This window comes from Canis lupus, chromosome 11, assembly GCF_011100685.1.
Source record: "Canis lupus familiaris isolate Mischka breed German Shepherd chromosome 11, alternate assembly UU_Cfam_GSD_1.0, whole genome shotgun sequence".
Classification (NCBI taxonomy): domain Eukaryota; kingdom Metazoa; phylum Chordata; class Mammalia; order Carnivora; family Canidae; genus Canis; species Canis lupus.
The window spans coordinates 21,336,757-21,353,089 of NC_049232.1; the positions used below are offsets into that span (position 1 = coordinate 21,336,757).

Below are 16,333 nucleotides of genomic sequence, written 5' to 3' on the forward strand. Positions count from 1 at the left end.
CCTTGCACAATTTTTAAAAAGTTTATCCATGTTTTAACATTTATCAGTTTCTCTTAATGTATTTATTCCTTTTTATTCCTGAATGTTATTTGATGGACGTTAGGATTTTTTCCCACTTTTTTGGCTGTTGTAAGTAATGCTGCTATGAAGAACATTTATGTGGAAGTTTTTGTGTAGACATACGTTTTCACTTTTGGTTATATACCTAGAGTGCAGTCACTGGGTCATATGGTAACACTATGTTTAACATTTTGAGGAATTGCCAAGTTCTTTTCCAAAGTGGCCACGCCATTTTATATTCTTACCAGGAATGTACGAGGCATCCAGTTTCTCTACATCCTTGCCAATACTTTTATCTGCCTTTTTGATTATAGCTATTTATTCCCCCACTTAAAAGTGGAATGTGATTTAAATCTATTGCTGTGTTTTTCATAGGGGCAAATTTCTGGAGATGTGTGATGATCTCTTAGCCAGAGTGGAGCCACCACTTCGTAGTGTTTTGGAACAAGCCAGTAAGTCCTACTGTGACTGAATTGTTTGTTATAATCAAGGCTCTTTGGAACATGTTGTTTATTACTTTTTTTTTTTTAAGGTATACAAATTTTCCTTGTATAAACTACTACTTCATTGCTATATTAAGTTTCTTTTTATGTCTGTCTTTCCTCTGGAGCACCCCCAGCCCCACCCCTTTTGATAATGGTGTCCAGGGAAATCTAATACTTTTCTCAAGAAAGCTAATTTGGATTCAAAGATGAATATAAACATCTCATTTATTTCATAGTGGTAAAAATTGTCTTTTGCATTGCTGCCTGTAGTAGTTGTACATGCTTTTCTGTGAATCTTTTGCTGACTGAGAAATACAGCCAAGGGAGGATGTGATAACCACAGTTATTTTAACAGGATGCTTTAATTTTCCTTCTAGCTAAAAGTAGAAGTTTGATTTAGGAACGTGTCACTAATTTTCCTAAAACCATCAGCATACTTTTACTTGGGAGTTCACTGTTATGTTGGTTGCTAAGTATTTCAGAGTGTTAAGATGTACTGTCATCTTGACAAAGGTCAGCTCTTAAATCAGAGTGCTTATGGCAAACTGGCATGTTCTTCCATACTGGTATGGCCCATTTCTTTAAATAGCCCTTCTCAACACATCAGCAGTATTGGTTGCATAAAATGTCGCCTGGAAACCAGGTGGTGTTAAGAGTATTTTATGAGTGAGAGAAGAGCTTTGATGTGCACCTTCTTTACTTCTCTTAGGAGGAGGCTGCACCCTTGTTCATAATCTGTACTATATCTATGCTCTGGATGGAGTGCTGATGTGGCTTCTTGGGATTTGAATCATGCCATGTCAGTGGTAACTCAGTATTTCAAGGCCCTCTTATTTTCTTTGTGGCTAGCTTAACTATTGATGTTTTAACAATTTTTTGTGTGGGACTGTTTCAGAGATGACAGGGTTTTTATGCTACAGGATATTTAGTATCCATTGCACTGTCCTCCTAAGTCCCAATATCGTGCCACAACTGCCCCTGCTCCTTGGTGCATCAAAACATACCTCCTTGTTTTCTGAGGCCACCTGTGTGTGTGTATGTGTGTGTATGGGTGGTGGTGGTGAGGGGGTGAAAGTGGGGGGTTTTGTTACAAATCTATGTTAATTTTGTTGTGTTAATGTTATGTTCTTTTATTGTAAAATACTAATTTAGGGATTGTTTTAATTTCAATGTCTATTCTAACCATTTTAAAATAGAGTTAAGGAAAGAAGATATTTATGCAGTGGAGATAGTTGGTGGCGCGACACGAATCCCTGCAGTGAAAGAGAAGATCAGCAAATTTTTTGGTAAAGAACTTAGTACAACACTAAATGCTGATGAAGCTGTCACTAGAGGCTGTGCATTGCAGGTGAGCTTTCTTTCACAGGTAACCATCCATTTATAGGTCATTACCAAGAAGGCATTGCTTTGTCTGTAACTAGCTTATTATACTCTGAGGTTAGCTCAAGATCTCTAGGTGTAAGATTCTAAAATTTTAGTTTTACAACAGATTTATAGGTAGTGTTGATAAATGGAATTGTACTCTGTAACATGCAATGAGCTGAATTAATTTACTAGAAACATAGATAAACCTGAAATAATATTAGAATTTGGCATATTATCGTCTATATATGAAGTAGGATTGTACATCAGTTAAATAAAGGTTTCGGGTTAATGGAAAAATGATAAGTAATGGCTAGATAATAGTTAACTTGACATATGATAGAAGTTTTTAAAACCGCTTACTTACACATCATTAAATTATTAATGTAAATACTTAAAAACTATTGATGGTTTTTTGAAGTCATTATTTATAGGTTTCATAGTAACAGTTCATAATGTCTGTACTTGTCATAATGGAATTTTTAAAAATTATTATTGTAGTGTGCAATCTTATCGCCTGCTTTCAAAGTCAGAGAATTTTCTATAACTGATGTAGTACCGTATTCAATATCTCTGAGATGGAATTCTCCTGCTGAAGAAGGGTCAAGGTAATAACGTTTATTATTATTATTTTTTTAAAGGTTTTATTTATTTATTCATGAGAGACACACAGAGAGGCAGAGACAGAGACAGAGGCAGAGGGGAGAAGCAGGCTCCCTGCAGGGAGCCGGACGTGGGACTCGATCCTGGGTCTCCAGGATCACACCCTGGGCTGAAGGCAGATGCTCAACCGCTGAGCCACTCAGGCATCCCAAATTTATTATTTTTATACTTAACAGTTAACTTAGTGTTAAGTCTGAGTAAAATAGTGTCTTTTATTTCAACTTCTAAGATTTGTAACATTTCATTACAGTGCATGAAGCAAAGTGATGCCTTACTTTAGTCTTGAATAATTTTGTGTCCTTAGTTTACTATAATTGATCCTGCTGAAGTATTTGGTGCCTTTTACGTACTTAACTGAATATTTTATATTTCTTTTCTTAAAACTGATTTCATATATAGTTTTAGAGATACATATAAGTTTTTTTTCCTTGGAACCTATTATATCCTGGAAATGATGCCAGATGAGAGAGCATGAGAAGAGTAATAACTAGAGCCATGCAATAATTACAAATGTAGAATCAATTGGTAAGTGTTGAGGAATATATTAATTGTGTGATTTTTGTCTTTTTCCTCCATCTAGTGACTGTGAAGTCTTTACAAAAAATCATTCTGCTCCTTTCTCTAAAGTACTCACATTTTATAGAAAGGAACCTTTTACTCTTGAGGCCTATTATAGCTCTCCACAAGACTTGCCTTATCCAGATCCTGCTATAGGTAAGTAGAGTTGGGAACTTAAAAAAAAAAAAAAAAAAAAAAAGGAAACATTATGTACTTGGGAGAACTGGGAGAGCAGAGCAAGTATAATATTCTGAAATTTGGCATTTTAAATCACACACAAAAAGTCTCTTTCAGTCTTGTGACCAGTTTAGTACTAGTAGAGTGTTTATTATTTAAGTGGATCTCCTGTTGTGTGAGCAGTATTTCTTGGTTAATACATATAGTGGGTATACCTTGTACATAATGTGGTAGTACACAGATACTGCAAAGGAGTTAAATTCCATTTTGACCGTAACAGAGTTTTATCAGATGTACACAGAAAATCATTAGACAGTTGTTATGTCATGTTGGCTAGAGTCTTCATAGACCCTCAGAAACTCTTAAAATCTGGAAATTCTACCAGATGAGGAGAGGTACTGGAATTGCATGATCATTATGGATTTAGAATACATGAGTAAAGTATTAGGAATATCTTGAATGGCACTTGGACACTGTGGGAAAGTTAACCCACTTTGTTTTCCTCATTTGTAAAGCAGGAATAAGAATGATAATTCAAATTTTGCAGAGTTTTGTGAATTAAAAAACATAAGTAAGACTCTGATACAGTAACTGACTCAGTGTATGGCAATTTCCTGATAAATGACAGAAGCAGTGTGGAATAACTGGGTTTTTGTTTTTTGTTTTTTCCAGTAGAGAGGTGACCTAGGTTTAGGAACTTAACTGGTAAAAAGAAAAAAAAAAAAAAAAAGGAACTTGCAGTGGCATATAAAGATGAATTAGAATAAGGGACCAGAGGTCAGGAAATTTTTGGAGAGTTAGGAGATGTTTGAGACCTTAATTGGGTCAAGGTACTAAGAGTTTGAGTATTTATGAGAGAAGAAGGAGAAATCTGATGATTTAGGATTGTAAGAGTACTTCTCTTTAAGTGTCATGTTACTGACCTGTCACTGAGAAATGGGCATAACCTGGCAATGTGGGCATATATTCATGTTTAAATTAGTCCTCTTAGGTTATATGTTCTCTTTTGCTTCATATGTTCCTAGCTCAGTTTTTAGTTCAGAAAGTTACTCCTCAATCTGATGGCTCCAGTTCAAAAGTGAAAGTCAAGGTTCGAGTAAATGTCCATGGCATCTTCAGTGTGTCCAGTGCATCTCTAGTGGAAGTGCTCAAGTTTGAGGAAAACGAGGAACCGATGGAAACAGATCAGAATGCAAAGGAGGAAGAGGTAATCTGGATATTTTATACCATTTTAAACCATTTATAATGGTGTAGAGATGACTTGTTAAATTGTAACAACTTGATTAGGTGACAAGGGAGGAACCTTGTGACAGAGCTGATGAGAGTGGGTTTGCGTTGTGTCCCTTTATCCCAGTGTTGGTGAAATAGCAGGAGGCTTTATGCAGTCTTTCTAATAGAGATGGAATGTAGTTTGGCTTCTACTTTCAGACCCTATGTACTTCTCAAGTTGAGTTGTTTTTGATTCTCATTATTGAAAAATGCTTTGAGTCTTGGTTGATTATTTTCTTTCTTTTTTTTTATTATTTTCATAAGTTGATTTTACACTCATTTATTGGACTCAAGCCCTGGGTGTCATCCTTTTGGTGCATCAAAATCAAGTTTTATGAAACTATAAATGTTTTGAGTCTCCAGAGATCTTGAATTGGTCTGGGTTACAGCCCAGATATCCCTTTTAGAAGCTTCTGAGGTCATTCTAATGTGCTGCAAACTTTGAGAGCCCATGATTCAGGTCTCCACAAACTTTTCCCCTTCTTTGTCATTGTTAGGCTTCGTTTTTTTTGTCTTAAGATTTATTTAAGAGAAAGCACACACCTATGCTCTTGAGTAGAGGGAGTCACAGAAGAAGAGAGAATCTTCACGTACAATCCCTACTGAGCGGGGAGCCAGACATGAGCTCAGTCTCATGACCCTGAGATCACGATGTAAGGTGAAACCAAGTCAAATGACTGAGGCACACAGGCATCCCCAATCTTTGTTCTTTGAACAGAATTCTCAAGGTGTTCACCTCCCTTAATGGACAGTGGTTGTACTTATGAGGATGAAAAGACTAATTTTAAAAACTGCTTGAAAATGCTGAGACTTCTGAGAGAAGTTTACTACAAGGAATCCTGCACTTTTCAGAAACATTGTGTTAAATATTGTCTTATTCCATAAGATGAGTATTCCTGTGGTTTACAAAGTAGATCTACAGTCATTCTTGTTTGCATACAGGTGGGGTAGGGCAGGTGTTTACTCCATTGTACAGATTTATTAACTAAGATCCAGAGAGGAAAACTTCCCTGTTAGTAGGTAACATATATGTCATAGCTGGAATGTAAGTCTGGGTATTCTGATGGCTGGTAATTGATCAGGAGTTTGATACCATATAATTTTGCCAATGTTCCATGAGGGTTGCTTAGTCTTTTGTTAGTATTACCTGGTTTTGAAATTTGACGTGACCTGTATTTCAGAAGATGCAAGTGGACCAGGAGGAACCTCATGCTGAAGAGCAGCAACAGCAGACGCCAGCAGAAAATAAGGCAGAGTCTGAAGAAATGGAGGTACAAGTTGTGTTTTAGAGTAGGATTTGTAATCTCTTCACAGATACTGTGTCTTAGAGGGTACATTGTTGACCCTTGAACAATGTGCAGGTTAGGGGTGCTGACCCTCATGCAGTAGGAAATCTGCATATATAAGTTTTGACTCCTCAAAAACTTCACTATGGCCTCTTCTGTTGATCAGAATAAGATAGTTGATTAACTCCTCTTCAGTATTAAATGCTATGTTCTTATTGTAAGGTAAGCCAGAGAAAAGAAAATGTTACTAATAAAATCATAAAGGCAGAGAAAATACATTTACAGCATTGTACCGTTACTTATCAAAACTCTGTATATACATGGTCCTGTGCAGTTCAAACCGGTTTTATTTAAGGGTCAACCGTATTAGGAGTTCTTAATATATCTGAAGTTTTTTTTTTTTTTTTTAATTTACTTTCCATTTTATTTAAAGATTTTATTTATTTAGTTGAGAGAGAGAGAGAGCAACAGAGCACAAACGGGGAGGTGGGAAGCAGGCTCCCCATTGATCAAGGAGCCGGATGCAGGACTCAGTCCCAAGATCCTGGGATAATGATCTGAGCTGAAGGCAGATGTCTAACTGCTTAACTGACTGAGCCACCCAGGTGCCCCCATATCTGAGGTTTTTCAGCAAGATTTTGTAGTGGGTTTGGAAAGTATATTTGACAAGAACTTTGAACTCTAGTCCCTTTAGTATGTGGGAAGAATGCACTCATAAACTGTGGTTTTACTAGGCTATTGATTGGTTCATGTTGGTTTCTGAGTGACTGTTACTATTAGTCATCCTAGCCATAATTTATTCTTTACTGATAAATGAGACAAAATGTTTTCAAATATTGTTACCTCTTTGACTCTTTCGTTTAAAGATAGTGTTTTAAATAAAAGTATTTAAATGTATTTTGTAAATAGTATAAATAGTATATTTATCCCAAGTAGTTATTTAAATGAATACCTAACATTTTTGAATCCTTTACAATCCTGTTCTTTTTTTTTTTTTTTTAAGATTTTTTTTATTTATAAGAGGAAGAGGAGCGCATGAGCAGTGGGGAGGGGCAGGAGAGGGAGAAGTAGACTCCCCACTGAGCAGGGATTCTGGGATAATGACCTGAGCCAAAGGCAGATACTTAACTGCTGAGCCACCAGGCACCCCAACAATTCTGTTTTTTAATTCTGACTTCCAAGTTTTCATGTTTAAGTTTGGCGTCAGTATTGAAAACCTGTTCTCTTTCACATTATGACATTGCAATATATAGTCTCACTTTGTGAGGTATTTCTGATTGTGGCATTTAAAAAGGTTTGGCAGAGCCTGTAGGTGGCTTTAGTCTGTTAACTCATTTTCCCTCTTCTTCTTCTTTTTTTTTTTTTTTTGATTTTATTTAATTATTCATGAGACACACACACAGAGAGGCAGAGATACAGACAGAGGGAGAAGCAGGCTCCATGTAGGGAGTCTGACGCCGGACTTGATCCTGGGACCCCAGGATCACACCCTGGGCCGAAGGCAGTGCTAAACCGTTGAGCCACCTGGGCTGCCCTGTTAACTCATTTTCATATCAGTTAATAAATTTTAATTACTTGGCTTTGGCTGTGCAAATAATCTTAAAATAAAATAATGGGGAGAGGAAAAGGAAAGGCCTTTTTCAGGGTGAAAACCTTCATGTTGTGTGGTTGGGGGCAGCAGGGTGAGAGAGAACATACTTGATGTGTATGTGGAGAGCTGGTGAGGAGGAAGGAGAGCTGCTTCCCCCTACCATATGTTGTGGGGCTGTGGGAGATTTTAGGGAGGTGGTTCTTACTTAGGCTTCTTGTGCCTTTCCTAGTATATAGTGAAATAGAAATGCTAAATAAATATTATTTGATTTTTTTTTTTCAAATGCTAAATAAATTTAGAAACTAACAACTTGGATAGGAGGTGGAGAAATGACTTTGAAATTGTACGTCATGTCATAGAGCAGCACATTGAGTTCCAGATGAGTTTGAAAGTTAAGTAGAAAACAAACAACTGGAATGAATTATCTTTCCAGTCTGGGGATCATGCAGGGCTTTGAAAGCATGAAAGCAATGAAAGTAATCACAAAGGAGGACGGATACATTCAACTTGTACAGATAGATAAGTAATATAAAATTGGAAGAAACTAGAAAATCCCATTAGTTGAGAGAAAAAATAATTAAAATATTAAGAGATGTTGGTTTAATTATGATGAGATAATGTGAAGAAGTATTGTTGAAAAGGTTATTGACCCAGAGAAAACAATAGATGATGGTAAACAAATACTGGTCTGTGGCCAGGGCATGGTGGATGGTCTGCTTCACCTTCCATGACAATGGCAGATTGATACAGTCTGGAAATCATAATGGTAATGTGTTTCTGAACTATAAAAATTTCATACCCTTGACCTTCTAATTTCATATGCACATATGTACGTTTAGATGAATGGATGAAAATTGGAAAAGATTTAATAGTGATGTGCAGATGGTGGGATTATGAGAGGTCGTGTGTATACACAGTGCAGTAGTAGTAAGTATATTCACGTTGTGGTACAGGCAGTCTTGTGAACTTTATCTTGCCAAATGGATACTCTGCCCATTAGACAGCAACTCCCCATTCCCGCATCTTCCTTTCCCCCACCCCTGGCACCCAACATTACTTTCTGTATCTAGATTTGTTTTTTTTTTTAATATAAATTTATTTTTTATTAGTGTTCAATTTGCCAACATATAGAATTACACCCAGTGCTCATCCCATCAAGTGCCCCCGTCAGTGCCTGTCGCCCAGTTACCCCCACCCCCTGCCCACCTCCCCTTCCACCACCCCTAGTTCGTTTCCCAGAGTTAGGAGTCTTTCATGTTCTGTCTCTTTCTGATTATTTCCCACTCATTTTTCTTCTTTCCCCTTTATTCCCTTTCACTATTTTTTATATTCCCCAAATGAATGAGACCATATAATGTTTGTCCTTCTCCGATTGACTTATTTCACTCAGCATAATACCCTCCAGTTCCATCCACGTCGAAGCAAATAGTGGGTATTTGTTGTTTCTAATGGCTGAGTAATATTCCATTGTATACATAAACCACATCTTCTTTATCCATTCATCTTTCGATGGACACCGAGGCTCCTTCCACAGTTTGGCTATTGTAGACATTGCTGCTATAAACATCGGGGTGCAGGTGTCCCGGCGTTTCATTGCATCTGTATCTTTGGGGTAAATCCCCAGCAGTGCCAATTGCTGGGTCGTAGGGCAGATCTATTTTTAACTCTTTGAGGAACCTCCACACAGTTTTCCAGAGTGGCTGCACCAGTTCACAGTCTCTGGATTTGACTATTCATATAATATTTATGTTTTTAGCTTTCTAGATATTATAAGTAGTCATTTCAGGTTATTTAGATCATTAGAGAACAACTGAAAAAAAGCAAAAAGGGCTCTTGAAACCTGACCCATTTAGAAGTTTAAGATCGTCTGCATACGTGTGTGTTAATAATGATTTCTTGTTATCTTAGACCTCTCAAGCTGCATCAAAAGATAAAAAGATGGACCAACCACCTCAAGCCAAGAAGGCAAAAGTGAAGACCAGTACTGTGGACCTGCCAATTGAGAATCAGCTGTTGTGGCAGATAGACAGAGAGATGCTCAACTTGTACATTGAAAATGAGGTGGTTATTTCAGGTCTCTTAGGATAATAAGCTAACCAATCAATGTGGCCTTAGCATTGAAATTCTTGGTCTAGAGACTTCTATGCATTTTCAGTTGTTTGGATTTGAAGGCAATAATTTTAGATTTTTGGGTACTGCAAGGGCACATACCGTGTGATGCCAGAATTCTTTAATGGTAATATGTCTGTATAGCTAGAAGCTCTTTGAAGAGATCTTTGACATTATGTCTTTGGTTTAGGGGTGGTATTGTTCATATTGGGGTTTTGTGTGTATGTTCACTTGGGAGCTCAGGATGTTTGAAGTGGTGGGTCATAGACTTTGATCAGTAGGAGAAATGGAAGCATTAGTGGTAGTGCTGTTCTATTTATTCCTTCTATTGCTAGTCAATATTGAGCTCTTGTTATGGTGAGTGATGCAAGGCTTGGCCCCCTGGTGCACAAATTGCTGAATTAATTATTGTCTTGGAGGTTTTCTTTTTATCATGTATCCCTTGGATCTTAGATTTATTTTATAGAACTGTAACATACTATGTACATCATTTTTCTTTTCATGGTATTGCAGAGTAATCCTACAGCAGAGTATACTACCTTGTGACATTGAGCTAATTGTTTCTTAAAGTTCTCCTAAGTTCTTTTCCTTATTTTTGCTTTTGAGTGTTTAAATCTTGATATTTCTATTACTGTTTTTTTTTTTTTTTTTCTGTGCACATCCACAGAACTCACAGTTGAGCTTCATAATTTACTGAAGACTAATTCTTTCACATCTCCTTTCTTGGATGATTCTCAGAACTAAGAGGATTTGGGGAAGAAGGATTCTTCACTTTTATAATTACAGTACTTAATATTTAAGAGGACATTGTGTCAGTTGTCTGAATATCTAATTTGTACTGTTCTCAGGGTAAGATGATCATGCAGGATAAACTGGAGAAGGAGAGGAATGATGCCAAGAATGCAGTGGAAGAATATGTGTATGAGATGAGAGACAAGCTTAGTGGGGAGTACGAGAAGTTTGTGAGTGAAGATGTAAGTATGTGCCTACCTACTAGGTGTCTTCTGGGAGTAACCTTAAATGTGGTAGGCTTATTTACTGGCAGTTGTAGGTACACAGTCAGGTATTAAAGATGTCCTTTTTTGGGGAAAAATTTTTATATTTCTGTTAGTCCAGTGTTTCCCAAAGGCTTGTCTTCATGCATAATTTTTTTTTTAATGCATCACGTTTTGATACATTCCCATGCTTTTATTTACCGATTTTTTTTTTTTTTTTTACCGATTTTTTCTTTAAGTCAGCCATCACTCTTCTCTCGTGTTTACTCTATTTTAATTCACTTTTTAAAAAAAATAGAGGTATAATTGACATATTATTTTCAGGAGTACAACATAATGATATTTCTATATGTTATGAAATGATCATGTAAGTCTAGTTAAACATCTATCTCTATACATAGTTATAAAAGTTCTTTTTTTCTTGTGAAGAGAACTTTTAAGAGCTACTTATTATAAGCTTGCTTTTTTTTTTTTTTAAGATTTTATTTATTTATTAGCGAGAAACAGAGAGACAGAGAGGTAGAGACACAGGCAGAGGGAGAAGCAGGCTCCACGCAGGGAGCCCGACATGGGACTCGACCCCTGGTCTCCAGGATTAGGCCCTGGTCTGAAGGTGGTGCTAAACCGCTGAGCCACCCAGGCTGCCCTATTATAAGCTTTCAAATAGACAATATAGTATTTTAGTTATGTAGGTTACATTTTTTAACATTTTACTTTTTTAATAGCTTACATATTTTTAAATGCAGTTTTTATTTCTGAAATTTTCAAATATCTGGATGTATCCAGAACTTTAAACCTATCCCCTACAGCAGAGAGCATGATAAAATCATCTGTAGATAGCAAGCAAAACAACATTGCCATTTTTGTCTGTGTCACTCGTCCACCCTTGCCCCCCAATCCCCTGCAGCCCCCTGCCCTGTACTTTAAAGCAAATTCAGATATTGCAGTCTTTGCCTGTGACTTCACTGGTCAATCAGTTGATTTTTGATTGACCTAATCATAATATTTTCTTCATATTTAGGATCGTAACAGTTTTACCTTGAAACTGGAAGATACTGAAAATTGGTTATATGAGGATGGAGAAGACCAGCCAAAGCAAGTTTATGTCGATAAATTGGCGGAATTAAAAGTAAGCGATTCTTGGGGGTGCCTGGCTGGCTCAGTCGGTGGAGCATAGGACTCTTGATGTTGGGATAGTGAATTGAAGCCCAAGGTTGGGCCTAGAGCTTACTTAAATAAAGCAGAAGAATGGAGAGCACTTCTTCTGAGTGCTTTAAAAAAAAAAAAAAGGGAATCCCTTTCACGAAGATGGCGCCGAAGGCGAAGAAGGAAGTCCCTGCCCCTCCCAAAGCCGAAGCCAAAGCAAAGGCTTTGAAAGCTAAGAAAGCGGTGCTGAAAGGCGTGCACAGTCACAAAAAAAAGATCCTCATGTCACCTACACTCCCGACGACCCAAGACCCTGCGTCTCCGAAGGCAGTCCAAATATCCTCGAAAGAGTGCCCCCAGTAGAAACAAGCTTGATCACTATGCCATCATCAAGTTCCCCTTAACTACTGAGTCAGCCATGAAGAAAATAGAAGACAACAACACACTTGTGTTCATTATGGATGTCAAGGCCAATAAGCACCAGATCAAACAGGCTGTGAAGAAGCTCTATGACATTGATGTGGCCAAGGTCAACACCTTGATCAGGCCTGATGGAGAGAAGAAAGCATATGTTCGACTGGCTCCTGACTATGATGCTTTGGATGTTGCCAACAAAATTGGGATCATCTAAACTGAGTCCAGCCGGCTATAAATCTAAATCTAAATTTTTTCACCATAAAAAAAATAATAATAAAAAATTAAAAAATAAAAAAAATGGTTCTTGAAAGCAGGGGTATTCTGAAACCCTAACCCACCCCATATCCAAGGATTTATCTTAAAATTGAGAGGAAGTCTCGTGTCAAGTAATGAAGACAGGCTGAAAGTGATTGAAGAACTATACCCTTTATCACTTAATGGTCATTTTCTTATTTTTAGAACCTTATAGTTAACAAAATTATTTTTCTAAAAATTTGAGTTTAGACTTTAAAATGTTTCCCTGAAGGAGACTGCATCCTTGGTGTGGAGATTGAAAGACTAGAAAGATGTAACCTGCCCTAAAGGCACCTGCAGTACAGCTGGGGAAGGGTTGTTCATAGAGCTTTGATTTTCAGTAAAGGAAAGCATCTGGTTTTGTATTTAAAGAACTTGATCATCAAACCTTAGGGTTAAAAGTACAAAAAAATGAATGTGCCACAGTAGCTGAGTTGGGAGATTGTCAGGCTGAAGGTCTAAAGATCCTTGGTTCTTTCTTGGTACAGTAAGTTTTTAAGTGCATGTCCAGGGTCATTGCCTTTCCTCCAAGTTAAGGACTAAATGAAGTAATGGTATATGAATAAAACTTTATTAAGAAAATATAAAAAATGGTGTAAGATTGAGGCCTTTGCAGAAGGATGCAAATGTGCTAGAAGAACTCACATTTCTGTAGATTACTTACTTTCCTGTCAAATTGGGCCATTGTGCTTAAACTCTGGAATAGAATTGCTTAAGGACAGTGCATGTGGTTTTCCTGTCATTCTGGAAAGATAACAAGAGCTTTCAGTGAGATTCCTTTCATGGAATCTCTTGCTTTACTTTTAATTGTGGGAGATGTCAAACACATTAAAATACAACAGTCAGCAAATGGCTAATTTTGTTTCGTTTCTGCTCCTTTTCACTCCCAGTTATTTGAAGAAAGTCCTTTATGTTATATTTAATCTGAAAATACTTAAATACATATTTTTAAAAAGATTTTATTTATTCATGAGAGACAGAGAGAGGCAAAGACATAGGCAGAGGAGAAGCAGGCTCCCAGGATCCAGGGATCACACCCTGAGCCAAAGGCAGACGCTCAACCATGAGCCACCCAGGTGTCCCTCAATATGTATTTAAAAGAAAATGTAACCTTAAACTGTATTGTTATCACATTCAAAAAACTCCTTAATAGATCACGTTTAATATCACCATGTATTCAGTTTTCAAATTCCAATTGTTTTATAAGTTTTTAGTTTATGACTCAGAATCCTCATGAGGACTGTACATTTTATTGCTTTCTCTCTTAAATCTGTGAAGTTCTTCTATCATTTCTGCTCCCTTACTGATTTATTTTAAAAACTAGATAAAAAATAAATAAATAAATAAATAAAAATAAAAAACTAGATCAGATTTTCTGGGTCAGATTTTCACCCAGTCTGGATTTGCTGATGTTCATTTCTGAGCTATTTATTATTATCTAACTCATTTCTATGCTGTTTATTATCGGATACATTGATGGTTAGAACGAGAGGCTTCATCAGATTAGTTCTTAAAAAATTTTTTTTGTAGTATGCTTCGTATTTAGGTTTGTGTATCTCTATCAGGAGGCACCTCTTTTTGGGTTGTCTCCCTACTGTGTTTTGACTCCAGTGACAAGTTGAAGTGGCTCCATAAGGAATAGTATAGAGGTATATTTTCATATCTAGCCTTAGAATATATTTCAGTGGGATGGGGAGTGATGATGAACTTTTTACATCTAGCACATCGAGGCAAAATGTACTTTAATCCATGGTATATCTCAGTAATAGTAGAAATGATACTACTCTGATAGTTTAAGCATTCTTTCTTCTGTTAAGAATCTAGGTCAACCTATTAAGATGCGATTCCAGGAATCTGAAGAAAGACCAAAATTATTTGAAGAACTAGGGAAACAAATCCAACAGTATATGAAAGTAATCAGCTCTTTCAAAAACAAGGTATCTATTTTTTTTTCTTTCCCTACTGTTATTTTGGTAGAGTTAAGTTTTGAGGCATTTACATAGCAATTTTTGGTTTTTTAGAATTATTTTTTAATTATACTGTTTTGTTTTGGATGTTAGTGTAATGTGTATCATTTTATAGAATCTTACTAAGAACCCTGGGATTTGCTACTCTTTTTAATAGGTGAAATCAGGAAGTGAGCAGTATTGTTCAGTTTCCTTGTCGTGCTGTGAAGTGCTTAATCAGTGACTTAACCGCATCTATCTTGGTCTTTCTGAGAACCATTAGGCATATAGTTTGGTTTGTTATGTAGATGTTAGACTGTCTGAACAGTAAACTACTGAACACTTTTGAGCATTGTGATATACATTCCATAAATGCATTATTTAATTAAATCCGCAGAATACTTAATGAAGTGTAGGTAGTCTTGTCAGTAGTTACAGGTAACGTCTAACTTTTTTTTAGCCTCATTGTCTTTAAGTAGCACCTAGAGTTACTATGAGGAAGTGAGGTGTGGCCTGAGGTCTGACTCCACAAATTGTGGGTTCCTAACTGCTCCACTCGACTCCAGGTTCTTGATGGCTTGTCAGTGAGAAAATTGGGCTTGTTTATTCTTTAAAAAAATTTACTTCTGAGAGATCTTTAAAAAATTGTATTAATTATTGTTTTGGTTCCCAAGTAGCATGCCTAAACCTCTGCTCTCTCATCTCATGACCTGTAATGTTGTGTTTGTGAAATTACCTACATAAGATTGTGTGTCTGGTGCTTTTTATACCATTGAAGTCTTTTAATTGCTACCCTTATGTAAGTTTTTGGCCCTTAAGTCTATTTCCTGAGGGTTTAAAAATTGTCGTTACTTTTTCTTTATTGAATTTTTTTTAAGGAATTGAATGTCCATTTGGATGGTGAGGCTGAATGAGCTTCATTTTTGGAAAGACTACCTTTTTGAAAGACGGCAAAGAACTAGGTAATATTTGGGTTGGGGAGACTATCATCCTCTGACACTTGCCTGGTTGTTTCCTGGTTGCAGGAGGACCAGTATGACCATTTGGATGCTGCTGACATGCTGAAGGTAGAAAAAAGCACGAATGAGGCCATGGAGTGGATGAATAACAAACTGAATCTGCAGAACAAGCAGAGTCTGACTGTGGATCCAGTTGTCAAGGCAAAAGAAATTGAAGCTAAAATTAAGGTAATTTATGGCTTTGAATATTTAATAGTCTTTTCTTGTCAGCCTTGTTATTTATTATTAATGGTCCTTAAAGCAACACTTAGGAGGAAGCTTTATTAGTGCCTCTTAGTTTCTGGCTTCTAGTTGGGAGGTGGGTGGACTTGGGTTTAGTTGAAAATGTCATGTAAAATTGTTATTTTTAAGAACCCACAATTTTCTCTCCTCTGCCATTCTAGGAGCTGATGAGTGTCTGTGGCCCTATAATTTCAAAGCCCAAACCCAAAGTGGAACCTCCAAAAGAGGAGCAAAAAAACGCAGAGCAGAATGGACCAGTGGACGGACAAGGAGACAGCCCAGGCCCCCAGGCTGCTGAGCAGGGTACAGATACAGCTGTGCCTTCGGATTCAGACAAGAAGCTTCCTGAAATGGACATTGATTGATTCCAACAATTGTTTATATTAAAACAGACTATTATAAAGCTTTAAGTTGTCAACTTTGTTCTAAATATCAACTAGAGCAATCAAATACTGGAGATTTCTTAGTCAGTTTTTAGGGGATTTCGTGGGCGGGGATATAGGTAATGTATGGAGCATTTTGACTTCTAAATAGTTAGATACAGAAATTAAGTGCATTGTATCTTTTTCATAATGGTACTATTTAGAAGCCCAGTTAGTCTTACTTACCGAGCTTCTGCTTCACTCCTTTTATGTTTAATCATGCTTACACAAGGATAAGTTTGTTTTGGAAAGCTGAGCTATAGCAAAGGCTCTGACTAGCTGTTAAGCAGACTTTTCATTGTGACCTATGTG

The 16,333-nt window shown here is 36.9% G+C and overlaps 1 protein-coding gene across 1 annotated transcript in view; it reads left to right on the forward strand.

Annotated features, from left to right (window-relative positions):
- The window catches only part of HSPA4 (heat shock protein family A (Hsp70) member 4), a 47,869-nt gene extending 31,867 nt beyond the window's left edge, over positions 1-16,002 (forward strand). Inside the window, 12 exon segments of the mRNA NM_001048016.1 lie at positions 436-512; positions 1,742-1,893; positions 2,409-2,515; positions 3,151-3,284; positions 4,331-4,512; positions 5,756-5,845; positions 9,360-9,512; positions 10,409-10,534; positions 11,577-11,684; positions 14,230-14,349; positions 15,384-15,545; positions 15,761-16,002. Coding sequence (NP_001041481.1) covers positions 436-512; positions 1,742-1,893; positions 2,409-2,515; positions 3,151-3,284; positions 4,331-4,512; positions 5,756-5,845; positions 9,360-9,512; positions 10,409-10,534; positions 11,577-11,684; positions 14,230-14,349; positions 15,384-15,545; positions 15,761-15,964 — 1,615 coding nt within the window. The 3' untranslated portion in view covers positions 15,965-16,002.
- The last annotated feature ends 331 nt before the right edge of the window (positions 16,003-16,333 follow it).